The 23,570-nt window shown below is 39.6% G+C and overlaps 1 protein-coding gene across 1 annotated transcript in view; it reads right to left on the bottom strand.

Annotated features, from left to right (window-relative positions):
* Window positions 1-23,570, bottom strand: part of LOC124619703 (dynein axonemal heavy chain 2) — a 1,014,172-nt gene that overhangs the window by 235,961 nt on the left and 754,641 nt on the right. Inside the window, 1 exon segment of the mRNA XM_047146260.1 lies at window positions 18,445-18,611. Within this exon segment, the coding sequence (XP_047002216.1) occupies window positions 18,445-18,611 (167 nt within the window).

The raw sequence follows: 23,570 nt of genomic DNA, 5'->3' as shown, positions 1-23,570 counted from the left end.
CATCAAACAACTGAAAATACAGGCAGGAATAACGACAATAGGGAAGTGGTCATGTGTGTGTGAGTTGCATTTCTGTGTGTGTTTTTGTCTAATTTGGAAAAGAGCCCTTTTGCCCAAAAGCTTACTTGTCTAGCAGTGTTTTTGTTGTGCCTATCTGTTACTCAACATCACCACTTTATGGTGAGTAGCAATCTATCCCTTTCCTATATTTTCATAACTGAAACCTTCTGTTGACCTCCAGATTCACCTCTTGATGAAACCAAAAACTTTAGAGAAAACCTCAGTTCATTTGAACATAATTTCCTTAGTCATACTGTAGTCACTGGAGGAGACTCCCAGCAATCAATTGGGAGAATTACAGTTTTGATAGTTATGGACATCACAAAGGAATCCTTTGAAATATTACTAAATATCTTCCCTAAAAACTACTTAGAACAGATAGTTGACAACCTCACTCACAATTGAAATATATTAGATCTAATGACCTCTTTGAGAATCTCCACATTCAAACTGGTGTCAGTGACCATGAGGCAGTATTGGCAACAATGATTACCAAAGTACAAAAGCAACTAAAACAAGTAGAAAGATACACCATGTGATCAAAAGTATCCGAACACCCCCAAAAACATATGTTTTTCATATTACGCGCATTGTGCTGCCACCTACTCCCAGGTACTCCATATCAGCGACCTCAGTAGTCATTAGACATTGTGAGAGGACAGAATGGGGCACTCCACGAACTCACTGACTTCGAACATGGTCAGGTGGTTGGGTGTCACTTGTGTCATATGTCTGTATGTGAGATTTCCACAATCCTAAACATCCCTAGGTCCACTGTTTCTGATGTGACACTGAAATGGAAATGTGAAGGGACATTTACAGCACAAGAGCGTACAGACTGACCTCATCTGTAGACTGACAGAGACCACTGACTGTTGAAGAGGGTTGTAATGTGTAATAGACAGAAATCTATGCAGATCATCACACAGGAATTCCAAACTGCATCAAGATCCACTGCAAGTACAATGGCATATAGGCAGGAGGTGAAAAAACTTGGATTTCATTGTTGAGCGGCTGCTCATAAGCCACACATCACACCAGTAAATGTCAAATGATGCCTCGCTTGGTGTAAAGAGCTTAAACATTGGATGATTGAACAGTGGAAAAACATTGTGTGGAGTGACCAATCACAGTACACAATACGGCGATCCAATGGCAGGGTGTGGGTATGACGAATGCCTGGTTAACATCATTTGCTAGTGTGTGTAGTGCCAACAGCAAAATTTGGACACGGAGGTGTTATGGTGTGGTCGTGTTTTTCATGGAGGGGGCTTGCACCCCTTGTTGTTTTATCACATCACAGGCTTACACTGATGTTTTAAGCACCTTCTTGCTTTCCATTGTTGAAGAGCAATTTGGGGATGACGATTGCATCTTTCAACACGATTGATCACATGTTCATAATGCAGGGCCTGTGGCGGAGCTGTTGCATGACAATAACATCCCTGTAATGGACTGGCCTGCACAGAGTCCTGACCTGAATCCTACAGAACAACTTTGGGATGTTTTTGAACGCCGACTTCATGCCATGTCTCACCGACCGACATCGATAACTCTCCTCAGTGCAACACTCCCTGAAGAATGGGCTGACATTCCCCAAGAAACCTTCCAGCACCTGACTGACAGTGGAAGCTGTCATCAAGGCTAAGGGTGGGCCAACACCATATTGAATTCCAGCATTACTGATGGAGGGTGCCACATACTTGTAAGTCATTTTCAGCCAGGTGTCCGGATAATTTTGATCACGTAGTGTATATATATCAATGAAGAACCTGAAACTTCTGGCAGACAACTGGAATTTGTGGAGGAACTATGGCTCCAGTTTAAACGAATAGATCTCACGCAGTGGATAAATAGGCACACAGTAGAAGAGTTCACAATGGAAGGGGCCCTCCACAGTACATAGTCACTGTAAAGGAACTTCTAAAAGAAACAGACACTACTGCATAATACACTCCTGGAAATTGAAATAAAAACACCGTGAATTCATTGTCCCAGGAAGGGGAAACTTTATTGACACATTCCTGGGGTCAGATACATCACATGATCACACTGACAGAACCACAGGCACATAGACACAGGCAACAGAGCATGCACAATGTCGGCACTAGTACAGTGTATATCCACCTTTCGCAGCAATGCAGGCTGCTATTCTCCCATGGAGACGATCGTAGAGATGCTGGATGTAGTCCTGTGGAACGGCTTGCCATGCCATTTCCAACTGGTGCCTCAGTTGGACCAGCGTTCGTGCTGGACGTGCAGACCGCGTGAGACGACGCTTCATCCAGTCCCAAACATGCTCAATGGGGGACAGATCCGGAGATCTTGCTGGCCAGGGTAGTTGACTTACACCTTCTAGAGCACATGGGGTAGCACGGTATACATGCGGACGTGCATTGTCCTGTTGGAACAGCAAGTTCCCTTGCCGGTCTAGGAATGGTAGAACGATGGGTTTGATGACGGTTTGGATGTACCGTGCACTATTCAGTGTCCCCTCGACGATCACCAGTGGTGTACGGCCAGTGTAGGAGATCGCTCCCCACACCATGATGCCGGGTGTTGGCCCTGTGTGCCTCGGTCATATGCAGTCCTGATTGTGGCGCTCACCTGCACGGCGCCAAACACGCATACGACCATCATTGGCACCAAGGCAGAAGCGACTCTCATCGCTGAAGACGACACGTCTCCATTCGTCCCTCCATTCACGCCTGTCGCGACACCACTGGAGGCGGGCTGCACGATGTTGGGGCGTGAGCAGAAGACGGCCTAACGGTGTGCGGGACCGTAGCCCAGCTTCATGGAGATGGTTGCGAATGGTCCTCGCCGATACCCCAGGAGCAACAGTGTCCCTAATTTGCTGGGAAGTGGCGGTGCGGTCCCCTACGGCACTGCGTAGGATCCTACGGTCTTGGCGTGCATCCGTGCGTCGCTGCGGTCCGGTCCCAGGTCGACGGGCACGTGCACCTTCCGCCGACCACTGGCAACAACATCGATGTACTGTGGAGACCTCACGCCCCACGTGTTGAGCAATTCAGCGGTACGTCCACCCAGCCTCCCGCTTGCCCACTATACGCCCTCGCTCAAAGTCCGTCAACTGCACATACGGTTCACGTCCACGCTGTCGCGGCATGCTACCAGTGTTAAAGACTGCGATGGAGCTCCGTATGCCACGGCAAACTGGCTGACACTGACGGCGGCGGTGCACAAATGCTGCGCAGCTAGCGCCATTCGACGGCCAACACCGCGGTTCCTGGTGTGTCCGCTGTGCCGTGCATGTGATCATTGCTTGTACAGCCCTCTCGCAGTGTCCAGAGCAAGTATGGTGGGTCTGACACACCGGTGTCAATGTGTTCTTTTTTCCATTTCCAGGAGTGTAGTTGTAAAACAGAGTATAGGGCTATAAATAGAGAGATGCTGACTGAAACATATTTGGGTGTCAAGAGGGCAATGCCTGAAGTTCTCAGTGATTACCATAGCAAAATATTGTCAAATGATGTTTAACAAAACCCAAAGAAATTCTGGTTGTATGTAAAGACTTTAACTGGCACCAGAGTTGGCATCCAGTCACTCGTGAATTAGACAGAAACTGAAATACAGGTAACAAAGCAAAAGCTGAAATGTTGAATTCCATTTTCAAATGTTCCACTACAAGAGACCACCCAAGAGAACTGCCACAATTTAATACTCGTCTCACTGAAAAGATGAGTGAAATAAGTGTTAGCAGTAGTGGCCCTAAGAAACAACTGCGATCATTAAAATTGAATGAAGTTTCAGGACTCAATGGAATCCCTATCAGATCCTATTCTGAATTTGCAGCTGAGATGCCCCCCTTTTAACTACAATCTACTGTACATCCCTTGAACACAAAACCATGCCTAGCAGTTGGAAGAAATCAAAGGTCACATCATTTATAAGAAGGTTAGTAGAAATCCACTATTGTTTGATTTCCTTGCATTAATTTGCTGCAGAAACTTACAGCATATTCTGAGCTAAAATGTAACGAGGTATATTTAACAGAATGACCTCCTCCATGCCAACCAGCAAACCAGCATGGATTCTGAAAACACTGATCACAAAAAACCCAACTCAAATTTTTCTCACATGGCATAATGAAACCTTTGGTTCAAAACAGTCAGATACATGTACTATTTCTTGATTTCAAAAAAGCATCTGTCTTGGTACCACATCTACACTTATTATAAAATTTACAATCATGTGGGGTACAATGCAAAATTTGTGACGGGACTGAGGATTTTTTGGTAGGAAGGTGCAGCACATTATTTTGAATGGAGAGTTAGTGAAAGATGTATAAGTAACTCTGAGTGTGCTCCTGGGAAGTGTGTTGCTTCATGTTGTATATTAATCAGAAAGAACCTGCATAAATATTGTCAGGTCTTGATCGGATTGGCAACTTGCTTTAAATGTTTAGAAATGTAAAACATGGAACTTCACAAAATGAAAAAAAATGTGGTATCCTGTGGCTATAATATCAATAAGTTACAGCTGGAATATCTAGGATTAACACTTTGTAAGTATATGAAGTGGAATGGGCATGCAGGCTCAGTTGTGGGTAAATCAGGCGGAAGAATTCGATTTATTGGAAGAATATTGGGGTAATGCAATCATTGTACAAAGGAGATTGCTTGCAAATCACTTGTGCAACCCATCCCAGAATATTGCTCAAGTGTGTGGAATCCATACCAAATAGGACTACAAGGGATGCAGAACATATATTGATAAACACAACACAAATGGTCACAGTTTTGTTTGACCCATGGCACAGATATTCTGAAGAAACTGAACTGGCAGACTCTTGAAAATAGATGTAAACTAACCTGAGAAGACCTACTTACAAATTTTTAAGAACCAGCTTTAAATGAAGATTCTAGAAATATACAACAACCCCCCAACATATTGCTCCCACAGAGATCGTGAGGGCAAGATATGATTAATTACAGTATTCAGGGAGGCATCAAAACATTCTTCCCATGCTCCATACATGAATGGAACAGGAAGAAACCCTAATAACTGTCTCAGTGAGACATGCATTTGTTTGGAATGGCAACTGGATGAGCACATCACCTTCCATGTTACTCTTTTCTTATATGTCTTGTCCTGTGTTAGATTGTTCTTAGTTTCCAACAGTTAAGACAATGATTAATGTTTTTCTTGATGTGTACTTGTATTTTATACGTTACTGTTAAAATATGTAGCAGTTTGAATTTTGGTCTGCAGCCTGTTAAGTGTTCTCACTGATCATTATAAGGATAGCCTTTTTCCGTATGGTATGTCCTTCTTCACATATATTAAGCTCCTCCATAGTTCTGTTCCATGTGATGTAATGGACTCAAAGATGTAAAATAAAACATAATAATTCAGTGCTAACGATTTACATTTAATTTACTGCTTATGCTACTGATGTGTTGTGTCCAAGATAATTTATCATCAAAGTGAAGACCAAGTAATTTTACACATGCTACTTGGTCAAAAATGTACTCATTTATTTTTAGTACTAACTCATGTTTGGGTCAATTGCTTTTTAAAGTTCATATTATTTTAATTAATATTATTATTTGTAAACCAGCTTTTTAAAGTGCATAATATTTTAATTAATATTATTATTTGTAAACCAGCTTTTTAAAGTGCATATTATTTTAATTAATATAATTATTTGTAAACCAGTTATCCAACTGAAGTAAAACTATTACAGTTCCATGTGTAGCTTCATTTGGGTCTGTGTCCTCAATTAAAATATTGGTATCATCTGTATACAGAAGAGATTTGTGTTGGATACCATCAGGAGTGTCATTAATATACGCTAAGACAAGTACTAGCCATAGAACACTTCCTTTTACCAATGCAGCATACACTTACTTTTTAGTTACTATTTGGTCCTAAGGCTTCCTGGGTGAGTTGGTGTCATTCTTTGTACATCTGCCAGGTCACATTATTCAGTATTGCCATGACGCACTCCAGTGGGCAAATAAACTGGTGATCATTTGTACTGCTCTTTTTTGTGTATGTTCAGAATCCTCTTTAGCCTTATCTGGTATGCATCACACACAATATTTTAAAATAAGTAGGATGAGTGCTTTGTAAACTATCTCCTTCCTACCCTGATTGCTTTTCCCAGTATTCTACCAATTATCTGAAGTTGGTAACCTCCTTTACCTAGAGTGAACATATGTAATCATTTCACTTCAAATCCCTAAAAACTGTTCCAACCAGGTATTTATATAAGTTGACTGATTTAAACTGGCACTCAATGATACAGTAGGCATATGATAACAAGTTTGGAAAGTGCACAGTTTTATGCTTCTGAACTTTTAAAGTAAGTTGCCAATCTTTGAACCACTCTGAAATCTTATCAATATCTGACTGAAATTTTGTGCAGCTATTTTCATCAGACAGTGCACCACTATAAATAATTGCCTCACCTGCAAAAACTGTGAGATTACTATTAATATTGTCTGGCATGTCATGGACATACAACTTGTACAACAAGGGTCCACACTCAGTTCCCTGGGTTATGCCCAAAGTTACTACTACACTTATTGATGATTCTTGAGATGTAACAGGTCAGTATGGAGATCTGGTAAATGAAATATCCAACGCCACATAGTATAGGATTAAGTGACACATCTCTAGTGAGGTACATGATACACTGTAATTTCTGTTATGCTGTGGGTATTTAGGATTTTTCTTCTTTCTTTCATATACATTAATCATTATTTAACATCAAATGAAGTAATTTATTGACTTGCAGAGGGCAAAGTTCATCATCTCATCTCTTATGCAAAATTGCAATGCTCTACAAATGGAAACTTTGAGGAATCATGTTTACCACAATCAGTTTAATAGAAAAGCAGTAATATGTTCATGTATTGCAATTATTTGTATAAAATATGAAGATTTTTAAATAAAAATGTCTGGAAAACACTGTGAATGTCATGGTCAATTGTTCAAAACATAAAATTTCCAAAGATCCACAGGATTTAACATGATTTTAGAGACTTCCTAGCTGCTACCTGCAGCTGCACACAAATATCAGTAGTTTTGTTATCATGAGTGATAGAGAGTAAGTAAGCTAAGCTGTTATATATGCAATGATGTCATCTGGTCTGCTAGTCCCAGGAAGCACCGCTACTTGTGTGCAAGCCCCCTCCCCCCTTTTCCCTTTTGCAGGATAGGCAGACAGTTGTAGTTATTGTGAATTAGTTTGTATCAGTAAAGTGAAAGATTTGTAATTTTCACATATAGAATATGAAAAATTTCAATGTTGTTTTGAAATGATGACTGAATACATATTTACGTCGCATGAGAAACTCAGTTTCATTCAATAGCTTGACGTACAGCCTGGACCTCTCATCAGTCTTAAACAACAAGCAAACTTACCAGATAAGTCATCCTCCTATCCCAGTACATTCCTCCTGTTGCAACATTATATGCAAAAATGATTATTTTAAATCGGCTACTCAGTTATATCTACATATAACTAACAGTTGATAGGAGAGCATATTAGACTTCCTATGTTCTTCCTACCAAGAAATTCTCAATCCAGTCATAAATTTCATTTATAAACCACATAACAGCACTTTCATTAATAAATGTTGGTGAAGTAGTGACTCAAGAAATACTGCGTCTATCTTAGTTGGGTTTCACATGAATGATGTTGGCTGACATGCAAGGTACCATTCTGTTTGTAATACCTCATTGTGTTTGAGCTCAGAATATATTCCAAGGTTCTACAGTTGATGGATGTCAGTGGTATTGGATGGTAGTTTGTGGATTACTTCTGCTATTCTTCTTGTGTCCTGTACATTCTTCCAACTACTTGGTGCAATTTTTTGTTTCAGGGATCTATGGTATATTATAGAATTTATAATTTATTCACCTTCGAACACTTTACATGTTATTGGTGTAATTATTTACATATAAAGCTCATATATTTATATCAGTGACACATTGTTACAAATAATGTGAAAATTATAATATGTAAGAACCTTTTAAGAAGTGACTTATTACAACTTAATATGACAGTAGCTAGAACTTTATGTTACTTAAATCTGATTCGTCATACTCTTTTATGGAGTAGTATGCTTCCTTCTTAAACCACTCTGCTAGAAAAATCTTAAATGTATTATAGGGAGCAGAATGGGTAGCTTTTTGGAGTCTACTGAATAATCTGGGGCCTAGATATTTGTGGCTGTTGTGAACATTAGCTAGCCTGCTGTAGAGTCTATTTCTTGTGTTTTCATCATGTACAGACATCATAAGATTACAATTATTTAAATTCTCTTTAACACTGCGAAGGAAAATATACATATACTGGATTGGGGATGACATAATATTGAGCTCTTTGAAGTGATCTTAACAGATTTTCTTGGAGTAAACACTGCTATACATCTGAAATTGCCACTTGAATACAGTTTTTCAGCTGGGACAATTACCCCATAGAAGAGTTCCATAGGTAATGTGAGTGTGGAAAAATGCATGTGGCAGCATGCAACTGGTCAAGTGACCTATCTTTGGACTGCCTTCTTTGGGGTTCGTGGCTGATAGCACACAGACCTTCAGTTCGCTGCAAAGATTTGAAGTGTACTGATTGTATGTTGATGTATAGCGGTATCAAGCTGATTATTGAAGCACTTGACTCTATATGTCGAATCTTAGTGTATTCATGTAAGCCGTCGTACCTACTTCCACATTGGTGACCCCAACGGCAGGGGCTCTGAACTGTTTTTGTGGTATTCGCATTATCTTTTGTTGCTATACCATGTGGTCTGTCAACAGCCAACAGCAGCTACATTCACCTATCGCGACAAAAGCACCTTACTTATCAGTAAACCAGATGCCATCACAGCTTCCAGCTATGCAACCAGAATTTCTGAACATGAACTTTCATCATTTTTCTACTGTGCCTGTGCGCGCTTCGACTCAGGTTAATAGGGCCCATGCGGCCGCCGCCATATTGCCTCAGACTGTGCCCTCATACATGTACGGACATTTCGAAAAAGAGAGTGATGTACCACGAACTGTGCTTCGTGCTCCGATATACACTGCATCCGATTTCATACAACATGGGTTCACTGAGCCACGCCCTCTTGCCTCGTCCATGGTCAAGTCTGCTGTGCCTGGAGTGCCAGCTGCGTTTCCAACCAAATTACAACTCTCTCCCGTGCCTACCGCGTATTCTGAGCTGTTCATTATTGATATGGAAGATGCTACTACCTCACCGCAACATTTCTCGATGTCCTGGTTGCAACATGAACCTAGATGCCTGGTTAAGTTTCTCGGACGCCACATACCCCTTTCCCCAGTGTAACCACTAACAAACAAACAGTTATATGCAATCATCCCCTAAATAACGCTGTGTTAATGGATGTCCCAAATGCCAGATTTCTCAAACTGCCAGCCAAACACCTGGCTTGCACTCGTGGACTCTATTTTTTGTGCTACCGGTGTCCACTCCAAGGAATCAAAATTCATGTGCCTCTGAAGCCATTTACTCGACCAATTGGACTTATTCAGTGGCACTATGATGCACCTACACCCCCCCCCCCCCCCCCCGCACTATGGCATCATATACATGCCCTTGCAACACATGACTTTCTGCCAGAAGACAGTGCACTGTGGTTGATCTGATTAATGAAACTACCAGAAACATTGCAACTACAACTCCTGCCTCTCATATCCAGTTCACTCAATGAGGAACTGTCAGTGGCGAACTGTGTTTTCAAGATAATTTGCTGGTATGAACTTTCATTTCACATTCCAGATTACCCCACTCAGTCAAGTGACGTCAGCGCAGTACTGCCTCCTCCACCACCTGGTATCAGATGCGCTTGTCCATACAGTCAGTATGAGTGCTTCCATATGGTGGCATAAACCATGAACCTCATGCGCTGCAGCCTGCTGCCTTCCCAGCAGCCTTGATTGACAAGAAGCACATTGTAGCAGCAACCTCCAGTACTACTATGGCCATACAACTGCATCCACATTATCCCTTATGCTGGTTTCACACCATGTTTGGTGATGCCGCCCACAAATGTCATGTACCGTGCATGGTACACAATGCAAGACACATTACGTGCCTTGTCTCTGAAAAAATGCACAGCATCACAGTCATGAGCAGTCACCATATATCACCTCACCCATCGGCAGATGCCTCTACGTGCACAATGCTACCACTAACCAAAAGTTTTTGACTGACAGCAGAAGCGCCATTTCCCCATCACTTGCATTTCCGAATCTGCAACCTTCGCCTACATTACTAAGGGCTGCAAAAGATTCAAACATCAACATGCTTGGTACAGCTTCACCCACGTTGAAATTATCCGCCTCTCTGCAGTCCATGGACATTTCACATGGCAGTGACCCAGTGACAGCCACTGATTTCCTACGCCACGACTCGTTTTCTATCAATACATCAGACAATACCCCATATCATCTTTCTCTCAGCACTTCGACAGCCAAGTACAGTTAAACTTACTAGTGCAACATGTGACATTGAGGTTCAATGTCAACAGATTAACAACCTCAAAACTAACCAAGCCACGCTATGAAAACTCATCGATGATACTACTCATGCCCTCGACCTCGTTAGATGCAAAATCCCCAGCCTTCGCAGCACCAGCTGTTTGGCCTTGCCACCTGCCACTGACACTGACCACTGTGCAACGGGATGATATTAAGGTGAGTGTTCCTGCCTCACTTAGTGAACAGTGTGATCCCCACCCCCAGTCGTGAAGTGTTTTGGCTGTCACCAACAGTGTGTGTCATGAATTGAACACTACCAAAGCCCCCCCTCCCCCGCTGTTAGGCATAAAGCTCTGGAACTGAACCCTCATAAACTCAAGATCACTAAGTCTATTATTCAGGAACTTTTAACTGCAGGAGTTGTTTGCTCCTTATCCGGTGATTGGTCATCACCAGTTTGACTCGCTCCAAAAAAAAGGATGGTTCATTCAGGCTCTGCAGGGCAGACCCTGCAGGGATTACTGCAGACCAAACCATAGAACCATTTTGGACAATTAGCCAGTTCCCAATATACAGGGCTTTGCACAACAACTGAGTGGTTCTAAGATCTTCAGCGTGATAGATTGCAAGAAAGCACATCATCAAATCCTGATGCACCCTAATGACATACATAAAACTGCTATCTTCATGCACTTTGGCCTTTTTGAGTATTGCTATATGCCATATGGTTTAAAGACTGTAGCACAGACATGGCAACGCTCCTTGGAGTCTCTCCTTCTTGCACTCCCATTTTGCTATGCGTATCTCGACGATATTCTAATTTTTTCATCATCAGCAGAAGAACACGAATATCATCTCAAGGCAGTGTTTTGTATCCTATCCAATAATGGTGTGGTAATCAATGAGGACAAAACGCAACTCAGATGTGCTTGAGTCACTTTCTCAGCCACTAAGTGTCGGCTGTGGGTATTAGACCCAGCTCAGACAGAATTGCGCTGGTTTGTCAGCTACCCCCGCCTGAAACGTACCGTGACTTGCGACCTTTTTTGGGGATGATTAACTTCTTCCATCACCACAACAAGGCTGCATCACAACAAACACCATTGACAGATGCTCTGTCATGCCCACATACAACAGGCACATGCAAAGTGCCTAGGAAATGGAGCATGCATTTGGCGATTTGAAACAGGCCCTCATGCAAGCTGTCACTTTAGCTCATCCAGTCATGGACACCAAAATCTCCGTCACCACAGATGCCGGCGATTGTTCGATCGCTGACGTCCTGCAACAGCACATTGGAGACGAAGTACAGCCCCCTCCTTTCTTCGCAAAAAAGTTAGTGCCCTCCCAGAAGAAATGGTCGGCATTCGACCAGGATCTACTTGCTGTGTATGAGGCTATATGTTATTTCCGCGAAGACACTGAGGGTAGAGATGTTATGGTCTTTACTGACCACTGCCCCCTTGCAAACACTTTTACGCAATCCACCTCCCCCTCTCCCCCCCCCCCCCCACCCCTCACCCCATGCTCCATGAGTCAAGCATCCAATTCCAGTGTGATGTTTCAACTGGTTCACACCACCCTCTTGTCCCATCATCCATAAGACAACAGACTTTCGACGTCATACAGTACCTCGCCCACCCAGGCCACAAAGGGGCTAATCACCGAATGCTTCGTGTGGCCTGGAATTAAAGCTCAGTGCTGCGACTGGACATGAGCATGTGTTGCATGCCAACACTTCAAGGTCAGTAGGCATGCGGAATCCCTGCCTGGCAGGTTTGATGTATCCTCAGGTGGTGTCAGACATGTACACCTCGATTTGGTCAGTCCACTGCCTCCCTCACAAAACTATAGATACATCTTGTCTGTTATCAATAGGACAGCCTGTTGGGTGGAGAATACCACTTGGTGGACGTTTTTGTAGACTCTGTTGCTCATTGTTTCATAGCTGCAGGGATTTGTCACTTCAGCTGTCCATCCTATGTTACAACAGATCAAGGCCGACAGTTCGAATCTATACTTTTTCCCAAATTATGCGAACCCTGCAGGATGGTGTGATTCCGGACTCTGTGGTGGCATGGAATTGGGCAAGTGACTTATCTTTCCAATACCTTCTTTGGGGTTTGTGGCCGAAAGTGTACGAACCTTCAGTTCGTTGCCGAGATTTGAATTGTACTGATATTGGTATCAAGCCGATTATTAAAGTACTTATCTCTATACGTGGAATCTTAGCATATTCATTTAAGCCATCATACTTACTTCCACACGCAAAATATGCGTATACTAGTAGGGTTTTGCTTACATTATTCCTCAGTTTGTACAGCAGTTAAATAACTCACGAAAGTTTTGAGCATGATTTTTCTGTATGACTCACCCAGCTGAGTTTCTGTTTTATGTAGTAACAGTTTGAATATTTTTTATCTTCATTGGAGACACTTAAATTGAAAACAATGCCTTCAGTTTTGCTGTTATTATTTTGTAAATAATTTGCCTGGAACCAGTTAGTACATCAGTCCATTGCTATATACACACAATCATAGCTCCTCTAGATTGTCAAATTCTGTGATTAGAGTTGTATCATCTGCATACAATACTGCCTGACATGGCAAGAATGAGGGTAAGTCATTTATATATACAATGAACAGGAATGGACCCAGTACTCAGCCCTGAGGAAAGCCTTTCATAACAGTTAATGAGTCTGATCTTTGGTTGTTTATAGATATAACCTGCTTCCTGTTGCTTAGGTATGATTCAGTATGGTGAAGAACATTCTCTCCGACTCCGTAGTATTGAAGCTTTTTGATAAGTGTACTAGGAAGAGGGCGTCAAAAGCTTTTGCCAGATTTAGAAGAGTCGCACAAGTTGTTTTCTTAGCATCAAAAGAATCATATATTTTTGTGATGACTGCTTTGACAGTGGAAATATGTGGTCTGAAACCATGTTGCGAGGAACTAAGTAAATTATTTTGCTGAAAGTGCTGTTTGTGGATACAATATTCTATAATTTTTGGTATGATTGGTATGAGTGAGATGGGACAATAGCCACAGGAGATGCTTTATCACATTTCTTATGGATAGGTTTTTCAACAGTTATTTTTAGGCAATCTGGGAAGATTCCTTCATGTAGCATTTGGTTGATGATTTTAGTTAGTAGCAGAACAATATTTTTCTTTATATTTTTTATTAGATGATTTGATAGTCCACAGAAGACTTCTGCTTTTGAGTTGCTAAGTTTGGCAATTGTTTCAATAACCTGTCTGTAGGATACATGAGCCCAGCAACAGTTGTCATATTGCTTACTGCCTGGAGCTGGAAGCAAAATTAAAGCTTTATTTGCATCTTCAGTGTGATTTTTATTTGAGTCAGAACTGCTAAAGTGTGCAATTAAGGTGTTTGGTTGAACTGAAATGCTATTGTGTTTATTTTCAGAGCTTATCTCTATTGTAATAACTTTCCATGCTGATTTACACTTATTTGTCAAACTGAGTGTGTAACTGTCATTGGCTTCCCTCTTGACTACTCTAATTTCTTATGTATACACCCTTCTCGGTGCAGTTATCTTTCCTTCTCAGCTTCATTCTGTTGCAATCTGTCATAGTGCACCATCATTTCTTCCCCAAGTTTGTGCAGGTGTGGCATGTACCAGTTTCTCAGATCTAGAGGTTTATTACTCTGGTTCTGCTTTGTGTATTTTTTGTGAAATTTGGGACAGCATGGGTCAAAAGTTTTCTACTAATAATTCTTAAAATTTCTGTGTTGAATCTTTGGGAGACATATCGTTACTGAATACTGTATCCCAGTTTATGTGATTAACATTGGTTTTTAACTGATTCCATTTATGTTCATTGATTGTTCTGATTACTCTTCCTAGTTCCATTGTAGAAATGTGTGTTTTGTTGTTTAGAGAATGCCTAGAAAATGCCGTGCGCAATGTGATATCCTGAGGTTTACAAAACCAAATTCAGTTTTATTTGGTTGAAATTTGCAGATTATATTATCGAAGCATGTACTGATCCTGGTGGGTTTGTCAATTAGACAGTAGAAGTTTAATGATCTTAATACATCTAACAGGTGCTTCACATGTTTGTTGTTAAAGCTAATGACTATGTTAATATCATCAAATATCAGAACTCTGCAATTTTTATATTTTAAGAGCATTGTTGTCAACTTTTTGAGATTTTTATGAATAATTTTGTGTTATTACTAGGGGACTGGTACACTGATACAGCTATTAGTTCTTGGCTTTGTATCATTATTGCTGAAACTACAAAAACAGGTTCAATACATAGAAAACTTATATCTGTTACTTCATGTTTTAAATTATTTGTTTCTTTGATAAAGATGTAAACACCATCATGCTTCAAATTTGTTCTACAGTAAAGTGTTGCTAATTGGTATCGAAAAGCTACAGTTAATTTAAGTTCACTATGAATTAACCAGTGTTCATTTGCCAGCAAAACATCACAGTTTAATTCAGCTGCAAATTCTGCATGGAATACAATAAAGACTACATGAGATGGAGCTTTGTTCAATTTTAGCAATTTCAGCTATTTCTTTTACAAAGAAACATTTCGCAAAGAAGTTGAGTATTTCTAGTTTTACTCTGCTGCCCTTAGTCTCAGTTTCTGTGTTGTGGGTATCTTGGGTATCTGATCACTGAATTTGGTGACACTGATTGTCTTTACATATGACCAAAATTTCTTTGCACTTATGTGAGAGAGATTCTACTACAATATTCACTGAAGGCTACACACCCTGCCCTTTAGACAGTTAAAAGCATCTGATTTAGCACCTTTCTATTTCTATCACTATGGTTTGTTTTACTCCTGGTGTGTAGTAGTTTCTGTTTATATAGATATTTATGTATAGATGCTATGTATCATGGAAAACTCTTCCCATTGCGAATGGTTGAAATAAGTACATACCTATCCAGTGCTTGGTCAAGTGTTCTTCAAAATATAAGTTCTTCAACATTTCCCACCAGATATGTGGATATTCCTAACTATGATAGTATCCTTAACTCTCTTAATCATGTGCTGTATATCTGACATCCTCTGTCCTCAAGTTTTGTTTTAATATCTGATGCAGCAATTGTTATGATGTCCCTATATGTGTCTGTTACCAGAATTCATGTTATTAGGTGAAACCAGTGTTATTTGGTGGTCAGTCACCAAGCTTTTCTGTATTTAATTTACTGTTCTGATAGAGGTATGTCAGCAAGAAGGATTTTTCTTGAGAAGTAACTGTCACTGCTAGATACTGTAGATACAAAGGTTTATTAACACAAACAATACATTTTTTTAAATTCTAAAGCTTGTATTTTCAGGAGTCTGGCATACTGTTATGCAATTGAGTCAAGAGTTAACATTTTTGGATGCTAATAAGAGAGCTTTGTGTTAGACATATCATGAGACATACGACAGAAAACCATGGTATTATGTTAATAGAAAGCTAACTTCATGAAAGATTATGATATTACTTTCATTAGTCCTACAATCAATGTATTTTTGAAGGATACAGTGGACCATAACTGACTATTTAAATTATGATGATGATGTGATAGTGTTGATTAAATATTTTATTCTAAGAAAATTGTTATACAACTAACTGTGTATGATAAAGTTAACTATAAGTGAATTTACAACAAAGAGTAAAAATGTAATAACTGTCAAAAATGTATTGATTGCATCATGGCAGTGACCACAACTCCTCTATAATGAGTTTTACTCACAACTATCCATTAGGTGCAATTAACTTTTCACAATCTGTGCAAAACAAAAGCAGCACACAAAATAATATTCAGTTTCACAAAATATTTTATGACTTGTTGGCAAAGAGGGAGGAACAATTTGATGCAAGGGGTTTTTGCTGGAACTGTTGTTGTATAAAAATCACTTATATAAAAATTGCATTTTTTCAACTTTTTGTATAAATGATGTACGTCCAAGAAGGAAGCATAAGTAAGAGCAACAAAAGTAAAAGGATACATGAGAATGAATAATGCTTGAATTGTGTCCTGGACTTGGACTGCAATGAAAGAGTGAGATGAGTGTTTTTCTATTCTATTTGAACATTTGGTGAATAGTGTTCTGTGATACAATGCCAATAATAGAAGCAAAATTGCGATTGGGTATGAAAGGATAAAAGGGAAAAAATGGTGGGGCCGGGGGAGGGAGGGGGGGGGGGGGATATATCTCATTTAGATCAATTGAGGTGTAGTGCAGGGAGAGGGAAAGTGTGCCAGGTTCAGTAACTACACTTTCAGAACTTAAGGGATGATTTCCAAAAACTGAGGGTAATAATGAGCAGAACAATTAACATTTTTCAAAAACTAAAAGTACAACTGAAAGTAACACTGAACAGATATCAAAACAAATTAAAAAATTCAGAAACAGGAAGAATACCGAAATGATTTCAGAACATAAAGATCAAAATTCTGAGGTTAAGGACCGTAAGAATCAACAATTCTCGAAAAATTAATATTAGTTAGCAGGCAATAGTTCACAATTTGCAGAGTTCAAAGCTGAATTCAGCAAACTAAAAACGTGTGTTGAGACTGAGCTAAGCAATTTAGTTGCTAGGATGGATGGAGTAATAACCACAACTGCTGAATGTAGGAAAATACAGATGAAAGAGAATGGTCCTTACCCACACCACTGGACTGCTGCTCCCATCCGGTGCAGTTATGACTCAATCAGGCCACGGCAGCCAGAGAAAGTGTTCATGTGTGTGAATTACGCTTTTGTGAATGTGTGTGTATTTTCTACTTCAGAAGAAGGCCTTTTGGCCGAAAGCCAAACTGTCTTTTAGTTGTGACTGTCTGCCACTCAACACCTTCTTTACATGCTTAGTAGCAATCTATCCTTTCCATAATATTGTCATTATTCTATCCTGGATTTTCCATTGTTAGAATTCAACTCTTTATAATACACTTATAACGGAATAGTTTGTATCCCATGGATACATTGTTTTCAAATGAAACTGTGTCACTCAAAACACTTAACAAAATGCACTACAGGAATAAATACAAACTCAGAAAGGGGAAATATAAAATATGGTATCCAAGATAGTAAGGTAGTGGATCTGCTCCTAGTCTTAATCTACAAAACTGACATTCCAATGATTTTAAGGAAAGTTTAATAAACTGTGATGTTTGCTGATGACTTAAGCATACTAACTGAGAGTCTAAATCCCCACCTCATTACAAGAAACTCAGATGACAGCTGAACAGACCTGCCTCTTTTTCACAGTAACCAGTTTCAGTCTTAATCATGCACAAACTCATATTATGCCACTACAGACAAACAAAATTTACTTGTACTTACAGCAAACTAAGAAAGTAGTTGCTTTTTTTCTGTGTAGTAGTTCTTCTACTAATTTTAGTATGACTATTTCCACTTAAAAATATATTTCATAACTTGAGTTTTTGGTTATTATAAACTTCTCAGTTTTACAAGGATGAAAGGTGCTCCATGGTCTGGCACCAACAACATACTCGTTCTATGGTAGTCCACACACTATGATATGCTCACATTTAATTGGTTCGCTACTAACTTTTACAGCAACTGAAGATTAAACTACAATGATGAATTCCTGAGATCCTTCTTGTGTCATGAACAAACATTCTAAGCTAGTTAACATACATAACAAATGACAATGTGCTGCACACAATACATACACGGATAAACACAAGTGCACTAACATGCATACTTTTCCTCCCTTATATCACTCTCTTAAAGGACTTACATGGTGGTATCAAGTGAGACTGTTGTGCTCAGAGCCATTTTTTATAAAGTATTTCACAAGTAATCTATTATTTTATAATTTTCAGTTTTCTTATGACAAAATAGAAGTGTTATACACAGTTTATTATACTGGCATTAGGAATAACTGTAATTTGTCTCACCTGTAAATCTTTCCATATTTCTCAATTGCAATCACCCAGAGACAAAGTGATTTTGCTGCAAATGAGACAATGCCAACTTTCTCTGGCTCAAATTCTTCATTTCTGGTGTATTCCGCAATTTTTTTCAAAGTTTTATCTGATATGTTGTCCTTGTCAAAATCTTTAAGCTGTAAAACACATTAAAGATTAAAAAAATCATAGAACAGAAAGAAAATGTGAAATTCAATCTCAGATAACAGAGAGACATAAACTATGGTCAGGTTACTTTACAATGACTGTAATTACTCTTTAAAATGAAAATATTCACTCTTTGGCCTGTTAAAAATTTATATACAAACTGCAGATTGATTAAAAAACAGAAATCTTAAATCAACTGACATAGATATTAAATCAGCTTGCAAAATAGTTGGACGCAAACAGTAATCATGAATGTGATAAAAGTATTTGGATCTTTTTATGGCCACCAGACTCAGCTGTGGAAATAACTAACTTTGTTACGGTATATTAATAATTTTTACTTATGGACCGTCTGACAGCAACTGAATAAAACACAATTTTAGTGCCATACGCGTTTCGCCTTTATTTTCTGCAAGGCATCATCAGTGGCCTGGAATATGTACATATGTTAGCTATTTTATTTACATTTTTGTCATTGTGCCTATAGGTTATAAACAGTTCTGGTGGTTGGTATTTCCTTTTAAGTAGTAATGTTTTGAACTGTACTTACAGGTTGCGTGGACAATTTCCTACATATTAATCATCAAAATGGATACCTAAGAATTCTGATGTCTCCTCTCTATTTATTATTTCCTCACCACATGTTACAGTTATCACTAGTGTAATACCTCCAGATGTGCAGAACTGAATATGTTGTGTCTTTTTAAAACTGAGAGTGAGAACTTTCACAGAAAACCAGTCAATGATACTTTAAGAATATTATTTACCATTTCTTTTGTTGCTGTGTGTATGTTTGGATACAATACTAGTGTCACTCCCTAACAGAACAAATTCTGCTTGTTGTATATTATACAGAAGAAGATTGTTTACATATATGAGGAACAATAGTGGATCTAAGATTGATGCTTGGGCAACCCCATACATGATTTTTCTCCAGTCACAAGAATCTCATCAGAATATATCGGTTGAGTTACTAATTGTAAGTACAGACTGCCACTCACCATATAGTGCAAATGTTGAGTCACAGAAAGGCACATCAAAAAGATTACTAAACAAGTAAGCTTTTGGCCAAAAATTCTTCTTCTGAGTTAGATAACAACATGCAGATATTCACGCATATGCAACTCACACACACACACACACACACACACACACACACACACATGACCACTGCCTCTGGCTGCTGAGGCTAGACATTCCCTGCTATCCTGGATTTTCCACTGTTTAACTATAAGTACAACTTTCTGCATTCCTTCAGTTGACACGACATAATCCATTGGTTGGCAATACCATCAGTTCCACAGAACCTTAATTTAACCACAAGAATATTGTGATTCACACAGTCAAATATCTTAGACAGCTCACAGAGAATACTAATTGGTAAAACTGTATTTTGTTATTCAGTCCCTATACAATTCAGTGAGTGAACTTGTAAATGACATTCTCAGTTCAGCAACTCTTTTGAAATCCAAATGGTGTTTTACTGAGGATATAGTTGCTGCTCAGGTGGTAAACTATTCTAGAATACGACTTTCTCAAAAATTTTTGAAAATGACATCAGTAGAGACATGGGTCAGTATCACCTTTCTTACAGAGGGTTTAACAATGACATAGTTCTGTCTCTCTGGAAAAATGTCCTACATTAGTGATGTATCATGTATTTCAGAAAAGACAGTGCTTATTATATGGTAACAAGTCTTTAGTACTCTGTTGGAAACAACACCAAATCCAGATGAGCTTTTATTTTTACGAGAATATATAATTTTCCCAATTTCAGAAGGGGAAGTTGGTGATAGATTCATATAATTGAATTTTATAAGAGTTGCTTTTCCAACATACTATGTGATTTTTCTCCTGAAGTGTTTGTCCCTATATTTTCTATTATATTTAAGAAATTATTAGTAAACATATGTGCTACTGGTGACTCATCATTAATAGGCCATTGATTTAATTCAATAGTGATATTATCCCGTTCTGTGGCTGGTTGTCCTATTCCTTATTTCAGCGTCCTGTTCCTCATTTCAGTACATTCAATATAGTCTTGAGCCTGTTATAAGAATTACTGATTTCTGACATAATGTGCATATTCCTTGATGTTTTAATAACTTTTCTTAGTAATTTTGAGTAGTTTAGGTAGTGTACAACTACTGCAGGATCTTGTTCTTGCTAGCAGATATATTTTCCTGTCATAAGATATTTTAACCCATCTCGTGAACGATGCTTTGTTTACACAGCTATTTAATGTCCTTTATGGTTCTGTACTTGCCAAAGTCTTTCTTTGTGTTGACCAAAAACTGTTATTTACAAATCAGAATATTGTGATATTAATGGAAAATGTATAGCATGAATGCAGTCTTGCTTTCATAACAGGAAGCAGAGGAGTCACCCTGACAGACTGTGTTAGAGGAATAAAACTAAATTAAGAATGAGGAAACATAACATATGGATGCCACAAGGTCTGGTATTGTGCCCACTCCTTCTCTCAACCTACACAAACAATATTCCAATGATTTTAAATGACAGTCAAAAAGTGTAATGTTTGTTGATCATGGACACACACTAATTAATGCCCAAAACTCAAATCTTACCAGACACAGATCAGATAACAGTTAATCAGAATTTCAATTAGTTCACAGTTAAAAGTTTTACTTTTGGTCAAATAACTTACAGGAATGCAGCATGGTCAAGTCATTGATAACCACTGATATTTTGACAGTTTCACACACTGTCATTTCGAGGCAAAACTGCAGCAAGTAAGTGCTGTCCAAGGGAATTTAAAACCATAGTTTGCAGAGTGAGTCCAGAAAGAAAACACACACAACTGTAAAAACAACACCACCATACAGCCAAAGATGACCAACTCCAGAAGTTACCTCGACAATGAGAATTAATAACCATCAGATGAGGTAGCATTAACTCTAAACCTCAATTTTTTGACAAGAGAGAGAGAGCAGGACTCCACATAGAATTTACACAAAAGCCTCAATATCTATTTATAAGGTTGCTTGCTTATTTAATTTCAACTGCTTCCTTGATAACACTCTCCCAATAGCTGGAAGTCCATGCCAGAATCTCCATGTTGTCATTTTCCGTGCCAAGACAATATTCTGTAATAGCAGAACCGCTTAGCTGTTGTAAGCCTTGGTGACACTTGTTCTCAGTGCACCGGTCCTCCATAGTTCTGATAGTCTGACCAGTTACGAGGTGCTATCAAAAATTTTCGGGACTGGTGCTGCCATCTGTTGAAAACCTTACCTTTGGACTAATGGTCACCATAGCCCTCGAAGTAGTTCCCATCCGCATGCACACACCGGTCCCAGCGCTTCTGCCATGGTCAAACGTTTTCTGGAAGTCCTGTTCTTTGAGGGTGTTTATCACAGCCAGCGATGTTTCATGAATCCTCTCTAGAGTGTCGTACCGATGACCTTTCACTTGAGTTTCAGTTTTGGGAATAGCACAAAGTCGCAAGGTGCCAAATCTGGCGAGTATGGTGGGTGGGGTACAACCGCCATGTTGTTTCTTTGTCAAAAAGGGCCTGGTGAGCAAGAATGTGTAACAGGGCGCGTTGTGATGATGCAGCAGCCAGTTCCCTTGACGCCAAAGTTCGGGCCGTCGTTGCCACACGTTTTCACGGAGCCGTCGCGAAACATCACAGTAGTACACGGAATTCACTGTTTGGTTGGGTGGGACAAATTCTTTGTGCACAATTCCCTAGGCATCAAATAAAATGATGATCATGCTCTTCACTTTGCTCTTCACCTGTCTCACTTTTTTGGGCCTTGGTGAGCCCGGATTCTTCCACTGGGATGATTGTTGCTTTGTCTCTGGGTCATAACCATAAATCCAGCTCTCCTCACTGGTGATAACCCGTGACAAGAAGGTTGGGTCATCAGATGTGGTGTGACGAAGGTCCGTGCACACTTCAACACGCTGTGCCTTTTGATTGGCAGTCAAGATCCTTGGCACAAATTTTGTGGCAACATGATGCATGCCCAATTCATCAGTCTGCTCTATCCCCCAAACACTTGTTGAATCATTGCAAGGGTCTCCATAGCACATTCCCCAAGATTTGCACAGAATTTGATACACACGCGCTGTTCTGTTGGCGTATCCATCGTAAAATTGCCACACACCAAACAGAGAGTATTATGGAAATCACTGTGGACATGCAACACGTCCTGCCAGTTGAATGCCACTCCACACACTGACTCATTAAACATGCAGCTCTCACCACCTAGCAGTGCAAACCTCTACTACTCCTACTTTCCAGATGGCAGCAGCAGTCCTAAAAATTTAGGATTCCACCTTGCATATGACATGCGCAACTGCAAGGAATACGACAGACATCCACCTTACACACACCATGATCATCCTTTATGCAACATAAAAAAACCTTAATCAGGTGTCTGTCGTATTCCTTGCAGTTGTTGCATGTCACACATTGGTCAGATTATAATGACTGTGGAGGACCAAAGCACCAAGCATAAGCATCACACATGCTTACAATGACCAAGCAATTCTGCTATTACAGAATATTGTCTTGGCACCAGTCATCCTACAGAATATAACAACATGGAGATTCTGGCATCAACTTCCAGCAATTGGGAGAGTGTTATTAAAGAAGCAGTTGAGATTAAATTAGCAAGCAATCTTATAAATAAAGATGAAGGTTTTTGCTTAAATTCTGTGTAGAATTCCGTTCTCTCCCTCGTAAAAAAACAGAGGGACAGAATTACTGCTATCTCATGCGTTGGTTATTAATTTTCACTATTGATAACCCTTGATGACAGTCACCTTTGGTTGTGTGGTGATGCTAGTGTCTTTAGAGCATGTGTGTGTGTGTGTGTGTGTGTGTGTGTGTGTGTGTGTGTGTGTGATTTAATTTTCCAGAATCGCACTGCAAACCGATGTTTTAAATTCCCTTCCACATTACTTACTTGCTGCAGTTT

The sequence above is a fragment of the Schistocerca americana genome, chromosome 6, assembly GCF_021461395.2.
Source record: "Schistocerca americana isolate TAMUIC-IGC-003095 chromosome 6, iqSchAmer2.1, whole genome shotgun sequence".
In the NCBI taxonomy this organism is placed as follows: domain Eukaryota; kingdom Metazoa; phylum Arthropoda; class Insecta; order Orthoptera; family Acrididae; genus Schistocerca; species Schistocerca americana.
The sequence above is the reverse complement of the archived record's forward strand: the minus strand, read 5'-3'. Positions and strand labels throughout refer to the sequence as shown.